This window comes from Coptis chinensis, chromosome 5, assembly GCF_015680905.1.
Source record: "Coptis chinensis isolate HL-2020 chromosome 5, ASM1568090v1, whole genome shotgun sequence".
Lineage (NCBI taxonomy): Eukaryota > Viridiplantae > Streptophyta > Magnoliopsida > Ranunculales > Ranunculaceae > Coptis > Coptis chinensis.
In genome coordinates this window covers 48,330,997-48,349,324 of record NC_141460.1, presented here as the reverse complement: position 1 = coordinate 48,349,324, position 18,328 = coordinate 48,330,997, and the positions used below count along the sequence as shown (strand labels likewise).

General features: G+C 33.7%; 1 protein-coding gene across 1 annotated transcript; it reads right to left on the bottom strand.

The window, feature by feature from the left end:
* Positions 1-324: 324 nt before the first annotated feature.
* LOC147497748 (dol-P-Glc:Glc(2)Man(9)GlcNAc(2)-PP-Dol alpha-1,2-glucosyltransferase-like) lies at positions 325-6,651 on the bottom strand. Its single transcript, XM_086560075.1, has 8 exons — positions 6,497-6,651; positions 6,321-6,409; positions 4,625-4,958; positions 3,200-3,470; positions 2,050-2,187; positions 1,764-1,968; positions 1,070-1,212; positions 325-987 (listed from the first exon to the last, which is right to left on the bottom strand). The coding sequence occupies exons 1-8, from the start codon at positions 6,623-6,625 to the stop codon at positions 728-730; spliced, it is 1,569 nt and encodes a 522-aa protein (XP_086416201.1). The 5' UTR covers positions 6,626-6,651; the 3' UTR covers positions 325-727.
* Positions 6,652-18,328: the final 11,677 nt, after the last annotated feature.

Below are 18,328 nucleotides of genomic sequence, written 5' to 3'. Positions count from 1 at the left end.
AAATGCTCTAAACAAGTTGTAGAGAGAACATTATCCCTCCAGAGGATCATTTTCCAGACAAGCCCGACACAGCAAACTCAATTGAACTTCATCATCCGTTCAATATTCAGGACCATCATAATTGTGCATCCCTAGTTTCTACTAGAGATGAGATCCAGTAAAGATGTTAAGGGTCAGTGTTAGTCTGTTAGACGAACAAATGGACACGGCCTGCAAGGATGTTAGGGTCAGTGTTTGGTGAACAAGTGATGCAGACGGGTGACTTCTGTAATTGAAAATATTGCTCGTCTTCTTCATAAAATACTGGGTCCCTATATCCAAGTATCCAACTAAGAAATAAAGGTCAATATATGCCACTGCACTGTATGCCTGTTTAACACTTCAAGCTTCTATTCAATTGTCCCTTAAAATCCTATACAATTAATTTCACTCGCAAAACAATTGTTTGGAAGAACAACTTTTCTAACAACCTTTTTTTTACAAGGGCTAAATGATAAAACTGAGAATAACTTCAACGAATGGCTGATTAAGAGAACCTGGTATTAGTAACAGCCGGATAAAATTGTACAGCAGCATATAGGATGCCAATTGCCAAAGAATATGAAGCTCTTCCTGTGCGCATAGCTGCCAAAAGATTGACATAAGTCAATGAGATTGAGCAGAACTATCTCCTTATAAGAGCTATCTCCAGGACAGAGTGCACTCAGCGACATTTCCTGTGAAACATCTACCATATAAATCTCTGCGTCCCATGCTCATGGGTCCAGTGGAAAGGATGAAACAAAAACATCGTCATTGTGTAGATGTTCACAGCAGTATAAATGAACCCCATGATGAACCATCCTCTGCTATCATTGATTTGACAATTTAAAATTAAGAAATAAAACGGGATGGTATAATATCTGAATTCAATCAGTGGAGTGGGAATGAGAACAGCTGCACAAGCCAGGAAAAATAACACCAACCAGACATTCTTTCGAACTTTCCCTGGCAATGACAGAAACAATTTGTTCAATAGAAATAAACCAGACATACTATTTTCTTAACGACAAGATTGTTCTCCATTTACCTAAGATACTGAAGATGAAAAGCCATGAGTACACATAGAGTGGGAGGAGAAGGTACTTTGTTAACCAGTTAGATTTAATAACTTTTCGCCAAACATAGAAGGTATAGTGCCGATTGTCTGCAACAAGATAGGGATGCTCTATACTGCATTGACAAACAAACTTGCATAAGAATCAAGCATAGAACAAATAAAGGAAACAACTAGGACGAATGGAAAATGAGGATTTTCAAACTATTATGACATGATATCAAGCATCACCTTGATGCAATGGAGCCAGGCATTCATCTTGCACCCATATGCCTAATAATGATGTAGAATTGAAGATAACAAAAGGATAACATATTGAGAATGCTTGCAGCAAAATAAACTTCTACAAGTACTACATCTCTGTATGCCTCCCAGACTAGGCTTGGACTTCAGAGTTTTACTCCTAAGTGTTAGACGTTATCATGGACCAAGTCATAGGTAGGTTTTATAAATACTTGCAACAGCTCAACCAATACATTCTTGAATTGAGACCCTTCTGGAAGATGTTAGAAAAAGTAAGTTCCAGAAGGCATTCCCTGCATCTGTTCTTCTAGTAGCAACAAAAAAGTGGGTGGCATCCCACATAATTAACCAACTTAAAAATTCTGAAACATAGCAAGTGTTAAAATAACTTTGTCAATTAGATTTATGAGTGAATCCACCTTACCTGAAAAAATGCACAAATAAGAATCCAGTAGTAAGGCCACTAAGTATTTGAAAGAAACTCAGTAGTTTGTTACTCCAGAGCAACCGACAAAGCCCTACAACTTGGCTAAAACCAAAACTGAAAGGAGCCAAAGCCATGGCAGAAGCCAGCCCAAAGTACATTATCTGTGCAAAGTGTGGAGAGACTGTGTGCGCTTCTTTGGCACCTGCATTGGATGATTTGTACAGTGTCAGGGAAAGCTTACTCCAACTAAAGAATAAATGAACAAGATATAGATGGTAAGTACCAAGAACTACACTTCCATTCCAACGGACAAAAGCGAAGAAGGCCAACAATACCACAAAGAATGGGCCAAATGACACCAAAACTTCCCACTTCAAGAGCCACAGCCTCAAAAGAATGATCTGGACCTCATCAAGGATACCTGCTACGGAAAGCATCTATGAGCCACCACTACAATATCACTCCCGCGAGAAATCAACTTAAACAGTCATTAGTTTTAGAAGCCTGGTATGCGACTTTTTACCATTACTTCATATTAGAATATGTTATTTTGTTGTACAGACTACAGAGTACATTTTGGCCAAGACAAAAACAATAACATATGAAATCTGTAGCACACTAGACTGTTACAGCAAGTTCAGGAAAGTATATGGAAAATTCGGTTAACAGAAAGGGAACTCTTCCAATAGATAGTATCACCACCAAACTAATTTTGCACATGTCAAACATAATTATGACTCCAATCAGGAGTAGAGATATTTGTTATTTTCTATAATTTAGAGAAGTTACAAGTTATAACAATGAAGAAAAAGGTATACAGTAAACAAGCTACAGAGTGTCCATCATCTTACTTTTCTTCAATCTGATTCAGGTACTCTACTTCTATAAGGAAAAGGAAAAATGGGATAGGGCATAGCTAACTTGGAAACCTATGCCCATGATGTTTCTCATCAACTTGGTGATGGTAAACCACTCGAACTGGATCTGAACTTGATGGAGATATATCAGCTGATGTACAAATGAAAACAAGAAGAGCTAAAACAAATGATGCAGCAAGTTTGTGATTAATAAAATGATAAGTTACATTGACACGGATACGTGTGTCTGTATCCAACACAGATACGAAGTGTCTGACACAGCAAAATATTAAAAATTGAGCTCAATCATATACAATATGTGTACGACACGGACACATGGATACGTATCCGACATGGATTATTTTTAAAATATGGCATGTCCATGTAACATAGATAAAATGAGATGACATTTTACAACACACATCAGGAAATCATAGCTGATGTAAGTACAAGAGCTATACAAGCACATATAACCCCATCCTATATGGAACAAACTACAGTTACACAGACAGCTAATAAAAATGCATAACATCAACAAAGCTGGGCAAACTACAGTTATGAAGAATATAAATAAACCTGGGACAAGATGCTGTGAAGAGGTACTCGTGGACACAGAATGGTTGGCAGCATCAATAGAACTATCAGACTTCCTATTTCTCAAAGGGCCTACATTCACACTTTTTTTGTCAACCAATCCTTCAATTTTACTGGTTGATACAAAATGATCATCTGGTTGAGTAGGTCCCTTGCAGTGTGAGGGCAATATATAATTAAGAATCCCGCTGCAAGCAACAAAGACCATCCACACAACATTTGTTTGCCGAATCAATATTGCCAAGGCTGCAAGCTGCAGAGAAGGTGAGAATATTAGGTTAGTCTGGACTTCGGAGTGGCAAAAAAATTCGTGTAAAAGTAGATTTTAGCAACCCATTAGGGCTATTTTATTAATGAGCTCATGTCCCCTGATGCCCTTTATGACCAGACATGGACTTGACGATGATATAATATATATATTATATTTTTTTTTTCCCTCTCTTTGAGGAGTTCCAATTTCTAAGAATCTCTGTTTACACATAAAAGCTCTTATGATCCAAGTGAAATGAAACCAAGTTCAGTGGAACTGAGAAACTTCACAATTTTTCTCTTTGGAACTTCTTATTGTTAGTCTGTTCCTTATCTCTCGATAATACATATAATCTCCATTCAACTATCCAAAAGACCTAAAACCAAGACTACCACGTTAATTCATTATATTGTCCAGATGTTCATTTCTTTATTTAGGTTCTTAATATACAAAAAACTCCAATTAAACCACTATGTATGCATGTACTTGAAGATGCAAAAAATTAACTTCCTACAGAATGATAGGAAAAAAGTGGCAGCTACAAAGAAAACCATAAGAAGAACTAAAAACAGCAAAAAAAAACAAAATATCGAAACACGAAAAATATAAAAAATAAAAATGCCTCTACACTACAATCCTCACTCCGAATGGACTCCCAACTGAAAAAGAAAAACAGTAATATTGGTTCCGGGGGGGGGGGGGAGGTGGTCAATCTATATCCATCCAAAGATAGTTTTTATCTTCAAAGATAGTTACAAAATGTTTAAAAAAACTAGATTCCAGCCTGTTGGCCTAAGTAAATAAATGACCTACTTCACTATGCAAAGATAAAAGGAAGGCCTAGTTTAACAAAGTGACTGAATATTGCTAGAGCTTGGTCAGAGGACAAGTTACACTCTGCTAAAGGAAAATTCATTGATTGTGAGGAGGTAATACAACAACAGAGACTTGAGATCCCCTTAATGAACTAGGATAATATATGTTATAGAAAATAATCAAAATTAATTAAGTATACTATCCATCTTTGATGCTTCTAGGATGATGTACTTGCAAAGTAACAAGACGATTATATAGAAAGTTCATAATCCTTCAGAAATGAAACAAGTATATTATCCATGTTTCCAAGGGAATAAAGAATGTTGCATTTACCACTTTACCAGTGCACTAAACTGAAAACGCTGCTTCAGACAAGTAAGGTACATAGCAAGCACTATGGTTAGTGAAGCTACATCTGTATAGTACAGAAAAGTGAAGAACCAATTGAGTGGGTACAAGGATAAGACTATTGTATGTAAAGCTGCATCTCTTCTACTAAGAGCTGGTCTTGACAGGGTAAGAATCTCATATACAAGAAGGCTACAGATGACAGCCAAGACACCATTCATTGAGCGAAGAGTTGCAGCAGTGCAAATTTCAGAAAATGAAGAAACTAACTCTGTACAAAACATTCCGGGAAACAAAGAAGCAACATGGCCAAGTGAAAGAAAGTACCTGCAACAGTTATAAGAAAGCATAAACATATAAAAAGAAGAAAAGCAGAAAAAAATTAAAAAAAATTGCTGTAACAATATCTGCATCGTGAATCTGATGACAGTTCAGGGTTGTGAACCTGCATATGTCGTAATTCCCACAAACTTTACAAGCTAATATAGTTGACACCTCCCAGTTAATATGTTCTATAACACTAGAAATTAGAACAAATCCAAACAAACTCTACAAGTTCAACAAACGCAGTTTAATTGATACTGTTATAGATAGACTCAAAGTGATGCGAAAATATATGTATAACTAACAACCAATCTGTTAAAGAAACAGACACTAATATGAAAGAATTTACCCATATATGCATCACAGCGTTGACAGAAAATTACATTCAAGAAAGTAGTTTTGGAGTGGATACTAGGTAATTTGAAAACACGTGTAACATAGATTTAAAATGACAAGCTTCATCTAATCAGTATTATAGAATACATTGCTAATTTGGAATAAATGTCTCACAAGCACATTGTGGCACTACGTCGCTGACTAGCAACTGCAAAACATAGACCAGCTACAGATTTAATTAAGACCAAATACCAGGAAGAACAAAGGCATTCCTGTCTTAGAGATTAAACTGCTGGATTCCAATCTCCAAGTTCTTAATACTAAACCACCGTATAAGTATTGATCATGGTCATCTATCTCTCGTCCCAAAGTAGTTAATGTTTTTCAAATACAAGCTTGAACCATTGAAATAAATTTTCTTCAGTACAACTTGTAGAATAGGAATCTGGGATTCTCGTAGGGTGACACATAGGGAAAAGAAATATTTAAGTAACCGTCTATCATGTTATTCATCATCCATGCCAAGCTTAACTGAACTATGTTTAGTAACTTAATTAAGTCAAATGAGACACAGCTGGACTACGTTTCGTTTCCTCTCTAAAAAATCCTCAATTCACATTCTCTTTATACCCTAGCTTTCCGCATCATACATCTGAACGTCCACATCTATGCTCATGTGCAACTATAAATCATTGTTTCTGAACAGAAAAACATATACTGGTTAATCACATTGATCTAATTATTAAAACAATTTCCAATTAGTTCCAGAAGCAAGCGTTTCATAATAAGACAAGTGGCATGCACATTTGTGTTACACTTGATGCATAACATACATAATATCTAACAGATACGTCTCAAGAAAAGTGCATCCTCTAATTCCATGTATTCATTCACACCCAAGGACCCGTTTTAGTGAACAATTGCCAGTATGAAAAATGATTAATATTTAATTGTATTTATTCTAACATGCATATCATATTTTTCATAATGATTGAGAGTATCTTAGTAGAGAAGTGTAGAGAAACTGACAGGCCAGGGGGAGTAGTGATCATGGGATCCCAGCTCTTGAAATTGCCTCTGCAATACTGTTGTGCTTGAGGAATGTGGAATATCTCATCCTGCAAATTCAAATATAAATTGGCGTTGATTAGTATCGTTAAAAAACAATATAAACTCTTACAACACTGAAGAGATTAGACAGTTACCATGTATGGGTCTGGGACAATATGATTAACTAGTAACAATACTGGAATTACCCACATGCTCACCATCACTCCCACTGCCAATCTACTCATCTCTCCTTTTCTTTTCTTTCCCGCAAACAATGAATCCATCTAACTGAGTTGAGTTGACCGGGAGAATAAGTTAGGGGTGGAACTCGGGCGGGTTGGGTTGGGTTGGGTTGAGGCCTAACCCGAGTTTCAAACTCTCCAATCCGAACTGAACCAAGCCCTGGTCAATTTTTAAATTTTGAAGTCCTAGCCTGACCAAAATATGTCAACCCAAAGCCAATACAAGTAGGTTGGGTTGGTCAAATTCCTTGCTTTTAGAAACGACGACGTAAATAACATAAGGCCGAAATTGCAATCTTCTAGGGCCTGTTTGGTAGCCTGTATAGCCCCGCCTATTCATGGGTTAGGGTGCACTATCCTTATTATTATGTTTGGTTCCTATATCTTGGGCCCAGGTCTGTAGATCGTATGCTATTAGTTGGTTGGCCCAACCCCAAAAGTGTGGATAATAGTATCGATTGGAAGGCAATGGATTTCGATCTACATTAGACCATACATAGAAAATAAAAGAAAATACACGAATAGAAAAAACACGAGAAGAAAAAAAAAATGACCGCGAAGAACTTAAGAACAGTATTATCAACCTAACCTACCACTATTGTTCTCCATTGATCTTTCAACCTCAGCATCTTTCGATTTCTTCTCGCTACCAACTCTCTCTCTCTCTTTGCTATTGGTAAGGTAATGGAAGTGTGAATTTAAAGTTTCAAAATTGAAGGAAACTTTTCATATTTGTGGTACCATCTTTGTTATGATATTCTATTTGAGTTTTTCCATGCGTTTTAAAGTAGCATGAAATAGGAGCCGATATAGTCTGTAAAGTTTAGTTTGTGGGTCGTTTGTTCGATCTTGTACAAAAAATGGAATAATGTTGGTGTTGTTGCAGACTTGCAGAGAGTCCTGGCTTAAAAGTTAAAACACATATCAATTTAGATTTAGGACAATCTATGACTATGTTATTGTTTGGAACTCTTGTCTCTTTGTCGAATCCGTTTTTTTACACCACATAATTTCCTACTGCTAGTGTTGTAATGCATTTATTATTGAGGTCAATGATGTGTGTAAAGGTGGGGAATTAGCCATATAAAGAGTTTGCATTGATTCAGTCATTGAAATATACTAGTTTTTGAACCCGTCCTACAAACGGGTGTCGTTATATTAAATTACTAGGTATAACCCGTGCTTTCGGCACAGTTGTCTTTATGTTTCTTAGAAAAAGAAAGTTAATTTATATAATTACTCAATATTATTTGTTTAATGTTCACAAAAAAAAAACATATATTCCTAAGACATGTCAACTTTAACATGTAGTTGTAGTTTTTTACTTAATTGAATAATTTTTAATTATATTAATATGAGCTCTTATGGTCAACACAGTACATATTTAGATACTTTAGTAGGATTTTTTTTTTCAATAAAAAAAATATAGCTAATTGTCAATGATGTTATTAGATTCAATTGATCTACATTTCTAGTGGCCATGCTTATTGGTATAGTTTTTTAAATCATGGAATATGTCTAGAAACTTGACAATGGTATATGTATTTTGCAAAATAGACCTCTTTAATTAAATATATTGCATACAAAGACACAATAAATGGTTAAGGAGCTGCTTAATGCTTACAATTTGCAAGCAACTTGTACAGATGTTGTCAAGTATCACCTACAATAAACTTCATTAGATATGTGTCTACTCTTTGTACAGATAAAGTAAAAAACTTTGAGAAAATAAAATACACAACAATACAGTATTAACGAAATATGCATTAAGTTAAACCTATACAAGGTTCAACCACCCATAAGGTCAAGCTTCAGTGATGATCTTCCAAAAAATGCCAACTCTTATACTTCTCAATTCATTTTAGGAGGTTCATCAATTTCCACAATCCACTTGTATTCGATGGACTATAAGGTTGGTGGTACCCTGCTGTCGAGCCAATGCAAACACCTTATACTAATTTCTCTTGGGCATTTTTGATTGAGACATGTGTTTGATGCAACAGGGTGAATACCCATTCCAATTTATGCAATAGGTAGGTGTTGCAGTCCTGTGGGAAAAAATAATGTTAGATTTTATGAGGCTAAATTTCTCATCTAGGATTATCAGGAAAAAAAAGAGCAATTTAACATCACTCGACTTTAAGCTTGATCAAGTCGACTCAGCTTAGAGTAATTCCACTATTTGAAAGTACTTATAAAAACTCATCTAGCCATCAACAATAGTGTTGTCTTTGTTCATAGCCATCAACTTTGTCAAATCTCAAAAAGTCTGCAATACATTAACTGTTTTTTGTTCCTAATTGATTCGAAAATGGTATCGATTTCAAATACCAAAAGAATTCTATAATTCATAGATTTTTTTTCCCAGCTTTCTTGAGAAGAGTCCTAGGGATTCTTATTGTATTGTGAAAAAGAGATGTAAAAGTGTACATTTAGTCCCAAATTAGGTATAGGGATTGTGAAAACCTATTCACGCTACCTTATGAAAATTTTGGTTCTACATGACACCACTCAGGAAACCATTTAATCTAACAATGGAGGATGAGTAACGACAGCAACACAAAAATGAAATCCTTTCAACAAATTAGTTAGCATATACAATAAAAAAAACACATTCATTCCATTTCAAAATCTATAAAGAAAAGAAAATGACCTTTATCTTGGAAACCACTATTGTGGAAGTCACAAACATACCTATAAAAAAAAGGAAAATAAATATTTTGACTTCAAATGGTGAAGATTGACTACAATGAATACACACAAGTCATTCCCAAGCCAAAAACTGGTTTTATAGACATGTTGCCATTGCTTCTTATATACCTCTGGTCCATTTAATATTCTACCACTCAAAAAACCTTAGCAAGAATCATTAACACCTACCATGCTAGCCGCTGCTTCTTCCACGAACAAATTCTAACTAAATCAGGGCAAAAAATTATACTTATATGATGACCCTCAAAGCAATTAAAATTGAAAGCGTGCTGACGAAGAAAACAAAAGTACTTCTTACTATTTTCTTGGATACATGCTATATGAAAACAAAGTCAAAACATTTGCAACTAATTTAGGATTATAACCCTATTCATCAATAACAGGATGGTCCTAACCTCGACCAGACATGGTATGTCAGCATTCAATGCATGAACACTTCACGACTGTAATCCTAAGCGCATACATAAACTATTATTCTTAAAGATGTGGACCTGAAAGTATAAGATTCAACAAAAGTTTAGAATGAACATCAACACAAAAAAAAAAAGCTAAACCACAGAAACACAAGGTACAAAATTGGTCATATTATGAATAAGCAAATTCATTCTTTAACAATATATGAACCGCATAAACAAAGTAAACGACACCCAAATGCCTCAACCCCACTAAGTTATATGCATATTAGAAAATAACATATAGAGATAAGGAACAGGAATATTTCTTTCCAGTATTATCAGGTGCAAGGGAATGCCTGGCATTCTAGGCTCCCCAAATTGTGTTTTTGTTAACAATTTGCCTGCGAGACCCACCGGTTCAAAAATGAAACAATGACCACTACAATTATTAGGAGATGAGATTGAGTATCCCTTGTACAACAATAATCCTCTCCTATTATCTTCCTGCTCACCCTGCTTGAGTTATTATTGTTTTAAGGCTACCTCCCCATGCTTTATGTTGCCTGCCTCCGCTTAGGTATGTTTGCCAACCTTTTCAACTACCAACTTGCCTCTCATGAATACACAGTTCAGTATGCAAACACGACCACTATATAATACAGCAACCGAAAGGGCATAGTTCTTTTAGTTCAAACCATACTATTCTGTAAACATATATAATTAAAAAAATATGACCCATATAGAAACAACACGACAAACCATGGAAAGTATAGTCTTAAGCATACTGGAAAAGAAAAAGAAATATGAAACATAGCAAAGTCTATGTAAGGATCAAACAACCGCCGGTTGCAAGACTTTGAGTCTACGTGTGATTGGAACAATTAAAATTAGAAATAGGATGCCCGTACCATTTCTATGGAATAAAATAAAACTCAAAAGCCTATGTTTTCTTACAATGCTTCTTGTCTCGTTTGAAAGCTCCTTCAACCAACTTCTTGTGTTTTGTATTCTTTCTTTCCTAAATATATGAAGTCAAAGCAATAAATTAAGGAGGAACATCTAAAATTAATGTCAACTTTCACTTTTGCTTTTTTTCCAAATCTTTCGGTAAAATAAAGGCTATAGTATGTAAATTTTTTTACAAGTAATATACCTTATTTAGAAAAAATCAAAGTTTAGAAAAATACTACCAAAAAAAAAAAAAAAAAAAAAAAAAAAAAAAAAGCCCACAATCAAGCAACCGTAACTTAAAATGAGTAAGTAACACGCACCACACTTCACCCCAAAGAAATCTGAGATCCATGAGAACTGATGAAGTGGGATATGACGTGCTTCGACTTAAATAAAGTACAATAAGAAACGAAAGTATATAGTCCAATTCATGCCAACAAAACATTAAAAATCTACCGAGCTTAGTCCTTTCAGAAAGAAAAAATAAAAGAAACTAAAAATTAGTGGCTTAGTAACTATGCAAGGACTTGTAACGTGCGTTTGGAATTTATTCTCCTTGATAATGCTACTTTTCAAGCTAACACTATAAACTCATTCCCAATTCATATTGTCTTCTACTCAGTCACCTACACCATCAACATTTATAACTACTCTAAAAATTAGCATGTACTAATTTTTTTAGCTAGATTAAATAATTGTTTATCGATAGTGATGTAAAATAAGTCGTCACTGTCACTATTTGAACAATGATGATAAAGATATTCTTAATAGATATATTCAAACAGGCACTATTTAATAAAATTTCATGTGATGTAAGCGAGATACCTCGACAAATGATAGGAACAAAATCACAAACTACATATTCAAAATTGATATGGCAAAACAATACAACAAAAACTCTATTTAATATCAATTTAACACCCATGTAAAGGAAGTATATGTAGGAAATTCATTAGCACGGAGAATCAGTTCCTTTTATATGTGTTGCAAGGTGTCTCCGCAGAAACACTAAACACACACAAATTGACCTTAAAGTCTAGCCTAAGGCTCTAAGTAGGTCATATGAACTAATAAGAACCAAGCAAGTTTTTACTTCAATAGATGTCTTCCCTTGCCAGCAGGGACGGAGCCAGAAGTTTGTGTGTGTGTGGGGGGGGGGAGCGCAGTAGTACACTATCTCAAAAAAAATTGGAAGGGCGAAGCCTTATAGATTATTAAGGAATTTTTGCATTGATTATAGTGTAATTTCTTGGGTTTTCTAAAACCTTTGGGGGGCAACTGCCTCCCCTGTCTCCGTCCTTGCTTGCCAGAAAAGAGTTGACCATATGTGTGGAAGGTCTAATGTAATAAGAACATGCTTTGCAAATGGAGTCAGTAAGGCACTAACTCACCAAGGTCATTTGCCAATTAAGCACACACAAAAAATCATAACAACTTTCGTTTGTTATGCTCAAGTAGGTTGTGCACTAAAAATGTATGGTATCAAACAAATAAGACAAATTAAATAAACAAAGCATATACGGTCGACCATATTAACAATCAAACTATCAAAGTGAAATAGCAAATATTTCTATTAGTAAACCATTATTTCTACATATTTCCAATCACATAAGCTTACAAAAGTTACTCCCTTTAGCTTCACATAAATCATAAACCAAGGTACAAACAACAGATTGGAAATTATTAGCATGAGGCTATGAGTAATATTAGGATCAATTGGACATCAAACTAAAAAAATTATACACTTTTATACCTTTGGAAATTCTGAAACACTTTTGAAATTTACTCCCTCCCTTTGTTTATAATATAAACATGTGACAAAAAGATAAACTATCTAAAAGTTTCTAAAAAATAGGCAAGCTAGGAGTGGATTTTACCTTATTAGCTACAAGTGCATAACTTCAAATGACCTGCACGCATAAATGCTGACAAAATAGAAAGAGAATATTTTCTTGGGAAATGAAGGTTAAGCTACTACTACGAAAATGAAATATTTCTAAATTCAATGAAATGAGACAAACACATATCCATAGGACATTTTATGAAGATACTTTATGGCATACAATTGAACAAAATCTATACATAATTCAATCTAAAATTTATACTCATAAAACCATTGAGTTGCACTATAGAAAAAAATTGGGAGTTTGAAAAATATTTATACCTAGCATGCGTTTGGAATTTATTCTCCTTGATAATGCCACTTTTCAAGCTAACACTATAAACTCATTCCCAATCCATGGGAGCCTAAATTCACAAATTTGTTGAATGTCACATTGTATCCTCTGTTGGGTAGGTTGTGTTCGAAGTTTTTAAAGCATTCTAAGTTGTGTGGTTATTGTACTAAATATTTATATAACAAATAGTGTCATTCTAATGCAATGAGCACAACAAATCCACTATGCTCAGTGATGATACAAAAAGCGAAAAATACAATACTATCAGGATGCACACTTGATCATGCATCCTCTTCTGTATCATACATTGTTCCACAACGATTAATGCGAATCATTCTGACTTTAGAGACAAAAACAGGATCCACCAACCCAATACCAATACGAAGCTCCTATTAAGTTAAAAACTATTAAATTAAAATCCCATACAATGATAAATTATAATTCGAGACACCACTGATTTACCAAATTGAAGTTATTTCAGTAGCAACATAAATATGGGATTGAAGATACGAAAATCAAAATGCATAGATTGAATATAAGAAGAAAGAGGCAACATATACCTGATCTTGGAGTTTCAGAATCAATTAACCAAGAATTCAGCAAGTGCGAACTGATATTGCTATTTTTAAATCACCACTAATTCAGATTGACCAATTTAGGTTAGGGGGTCAAAAAAGTGGAGAAAGTGGCCCTCTTAGACAATTAACACCCTTCCAGCTAGTAAGTAATACATAAGTCAGTAGTCACTCTAAAAAAGCCTACCCAAATTTGAATACAACTTAAGAAATTTGTGCTATGAAATTAGCATAAACAACTTACATTTGCACACACTCAAGAGGTGTAAGATGGAATTGCACCATGTGATTAGATAATAAATATTTACGTATATAATCGCCTAATCGGCTTCAATCTTTGGCACCTGCAATATTGCAATTATAAATAATTTTAAGAGAACAAATAGATAAACCAACAAGATAAATAAAAAAAATTGATAATTAGATGTGATGAACAAAACCAAAAAACAAAATAACTAAACAAAAAAAACCAAAAACCAAAAACCAAAAACTAAACGAAAACATAAAAAGGTGAAAGATAGGACCTACTTGTTGAGATATGCATAGAATGAAGTGCAGAGAGGTAGTATAGTTGTTATAAAAGAAGCCAAAAGAACGAAATTGATATATGGGAATTGCACGAAAGAAGATGGAGTTGGTTAATGTCAAATGGAGGACTTACATCAAAATCAAATAAATTTGGATATGGAGAAAAAGGAAATTTTGATGGAAAACGGAAAGTTGTAATAATAGGAGAGGAATAAGGAGTAACAGATGGGAATTTAAAAATGGAAGAGAGAGATTTATTCTTCATTATTCTCATTTCAGTTTTATTTCTAATAAATGCATTTACACCCATGAATTTCTTCATTAAGTGGAGATGTTGGGTTTTTTTTAGTTGTTGGAGAGGCTAGGGTAATGAAAAATTATAAATAAATAAAACATAATATAATACCATGAAGGAAGGATTAAATAGACTATAATGTAGTAATTTAGAAATTAATTGAGAGAGTATTCAATAGAGGAGTAATATAGAAATTATTGTAAGTATCATTATCATTATTGGAGAGGTTGGATTTTTTTTTAAGAGGCTATGAAAAATTAAAAATAAATAAACAAATTGTATAAAATGGAATTAAAATATTATTAAGAAATAATTAAATGATCTTTAATTCATTTACAAAACATTTAGTTCCTTAAGTAATATTTTTAAATGGCATTGAAAAAGAGTTTCAAAATGCTCTAGATCGTACATCTACCCCAATTTAACTCAGATCTCCAGACGATCCCGACCACCCTTTGTCTTGCCATTGTGTTTTATTATAATATATTTTAAAAAATATTAGCAACTATGCAGAGCTATGAGATAGGAAAATTATATTAATCACTCATTCAAATTTTTTGTGTCACTCTCTATAAAAAGAAAGCACCAAATCTTGATAAAACTCATCGACTTATTTTTATTGTTAGGTTTAATAATAAAAGTTTGATTGAAATTTTGTAAGAATGTCCAATGTGGCGAAAATAATATTGAAGTTACTTGAATAGCAAGACATTTCCAATTATAATAAACACTACTTAAAATGCAAAACTATACTTGTCGAGACATTATATTCTCCCTATATATAATATAACTATGTTTCGGGGTTAGTTCATTGCATTGCATTTGCATCAAGTTTCTGATTTTATGTTAATTATTATTTGAGGTTAGTTCAATGTAGTTGCATCTAATTTCCGATTTCCCATTAATTATTCTTTGAGGTTAATTCAATGTAGTTGTATCAAGTTTTTTTATTTCCATTTAATTATTCATGAAGGGTTAATTCAATGCAGTTGCATATATATAGTTTTCAATGTTTCGTTAATACTCTTTGAGATTAGTTCATTGCATTTGCATCCAGATTCCAATTTCCTGTTAATTACTCTTTGACGTTAGTTCAATATATCTGCATCCAGTTTCTGATTTTCCGTTAATTATTTTTCGAGGTTAGTTCGCATCTAGCTTCCAATTTTCGATTATTTATGCTTTGAGGCGGGAATAATCTGATGCATTCTAGGCAAGTGTTAGCTCCTTGTGTATTATAAACATAGTTTTTGGTGGCTCGATATACCTTACGTCTATCTTTCTGCTTGCTTACGTTTGCCTATGGAGCAAAGAAGTACGCATTTGGTTTTTTATTTCTTGTTAATTATATTTTGAGGTTAGTTTAATGCATTTGCATCCAGTTTCTGATTCACCGTTAATTATTATTTGAGGTTTATTTGATGCATTTTTGCATACTGTTTCCAATTTCCCGTTAAATACTTTCAAGGATTTGCATCCAATTTCTAATTTCTCATTAGTTATTCTCTGACGTTAGTTTAATGCAGTTACATCCAATTTCTGATTTCTAGTTAATTACTTTTTGAGTTTAGTTTATTGCATTTGCATAAAGTTTTCGATTTTCCGATAATAACATATGAAAAATCATATTAAAGAAAAAAACTTGCCTCTGTTCGTTGTTTGATATTCATTTATTTCTCAAGGAATTCGATTCTTTCTTGTTGTTCTTTGAAGAACTTTCGCTTGATTTTCAATATTGGAAAACTTTATTTGATTCATGTATTGGTAAAACTACTTTACCTTATGGATGTGGCATTTGGAATAAAAATGAATGGGTGACCATATTATTAGTGCCTTTGAAGCTAAGTCTAATTTGTTTTGGGTTGAAAGGTATGGCAAAGAAACATTGGGTATGAATGATTTATTGGTTAAACATTGTGGGATTAGTGATACTAGTAGTTTAAAGATTTGGGTATGACTGTTTTATTTTCTGCTTATTTCGCTGTCACTGGTATTCCTGCCATTGTATTTTTACCTACGGATAGAATATCAATGGTGCAATTGGTTCAACCTATTGCGAATGGTGCTTTTGTTTTGAGTCTTGATAGGAGATTATGGCTAAGTTGTCTATTTATCTTGCGAATTCTTTGAATTATTTGAGGTTGGAAGGGCAAAAAACAGGTGCGATGGAAATTTTGCAGCAGTTTGATTAGGAAGTATCAGATTGGGTTCATGTGTGTAATGAATTATGACTTGTTGATAGGATGCTTAGGCTTGTGGTTGTTACTACTGGTCATGGGCTGAAATTCACAGTCTAAAGCATACAACTATCTGTTCGAATATTTATGCTGAATTCATGGATTAAAATAACACATGTTAACTAATATTATTAAAAAATCTAATAAGATTGAATTTTTTTTTATTGTAATGTGTACCTTTTCTTTATAGTAGCTCTGAATCCTTGTTTATGATGATAAGTTTTCTTAAAATTATATTACTTGAGGCATTGTTGTGGTGTATTTATAGGTTTTAATTGATTAGGCTTCCCTATTTGATTAGAAGTTTAGTTTGTGTATTATTCTAACTTCATGTATATCTATAATTGTACTATTCGGCTAATGTCCCAAATATTGTTTAGTGTCCTTAACTTGGGCTTCAAGCCCATTATATTTTTCACGAATTGCTCGTGTCTTCAAGTAAACAGTGATGTGTCTTTACTTTTACACTTTTACTAAAGTAATTCAACTTCATTTCCTCCGAGTTATTTCTCACCAAATTGGAAATGAATTGGAAATTAACAATAAACCCCAATAAAGTATAAAGTATATGAGTTATAGAAGTTGAAAGAATGAAGTATCCGAGTCATTGAATGTTTTGATCGATTACCTGCCAAAAAATCCGTTTGATTATGAATTCGTTTCCAAAGCTTGGAATTTGTTATCTGAGTAACAATTACAACAGTTACAGGTATTATTTCTTCTCTTATCATTATTAACCTTTTTTTTTTTTTTTTTAAAAAAAATTGTTATATAGATATCAAATTTTGCAATTTCATGAATTCGTCCCCGCCCATCTATCTGTTGGCATATCTAATCTTAACAATAAGTGAATCTTTCTTCGAATCTTATTCCACCCAGTCTTTTTTCTTGAACTCCTTAGTTTGGATGGGGATTCCAAGGTGCTGGATCGGTTCCTTAGATTAAAAAATGAGCTTGCCGAACTTTATAGTTTCCTCTGAGTTGTGGGATAAAAGCTTGCGTTGCAGTTTCTTATTGATTTTGACCGCTTTACAGGAAAAGGTTTATAGCCTAAAGAACCTAGCCCTCCCAGTTTCTCTTCTTCCATGAGAATTATGTTATCCGCGCAGTTTTCTATTTAGCGGTCGTGGTTAATTACTTGAACATTTCACACCTCTTGATCGGCCTAGGCTTATACCCTTGTTCAGATACTTTTTGATATAATCTGTGATAAAAATGAATGCCTCTGACAACATAGGAAGGATTCCTTCAATCTTTGGGACTTGAGTGTATATTATTTTGTTTGTGTATATAGGCCAGGCTATATTGACACCCCTATATGACTTCCTGAGTTGAATTCTTACACTAAAGCATACGACACAATATACATTTTTTTCTCAAGTATTTTAAGGAGTTTCTCTTAATCAATTTTGCGAGCTGAATCATTTCCTCTATATTACCAGGATGAAGAAGATGTTTAGGCCATTGCTCACTTGTTTGCTGATATGGGCAATTCTTACGTTGAGTTTATTGCAACTGGTACTTTATTACATCCTGCATTATACTTCTCTTAGACAACTTGACATGGTTTTGGTGTCACCTATCTGGGAGCTTTTTAAGCTGCATTGACTGCTATCAAAGTTGATGTACTTGATTGTATCTCATGATGTAGTACATTTTACTCTGCGAGTTGGAATATCAGTTTAACTTAGACCTGAAAAAGTAGTCATAAACCAATTTCACTCAAAATTTTCATATAACCACTATCAAGGCATGAAATTTTGCTGCTGTAGATATTTTCTTGACTGCTTGGTGAGCCATAAATTTCTATGCCTCGTTATACACATTGAGTTCACTATAACGCAAAGTTACCGCTGCCAAGTTTGACTATTCTGT

Coding starts and splice junctions, on each gene's coding strand:
- LOC147497748 (XM_086560075.1), bottom strand. CDS start 6,625: ATGGATTCATTGTTTGCGGGAAAGAAAAGAAAAGGAGAGATGAGTAGA. Junction 4,959..6,320: donor ATCACTACTCCCCCTGGCCT/GTCAGTTTCTCT, acceptor TAACTGTTGCAG/GTACTTTCTTTCACTTGGCC. Junction 3,471..4,624: donor GTTTTCAGTTTAGTGCACTG/GTAAAGTGGTAA, acceptor CCTTCTCTGCAG/CTTGCAGCCTTGGCAATATT.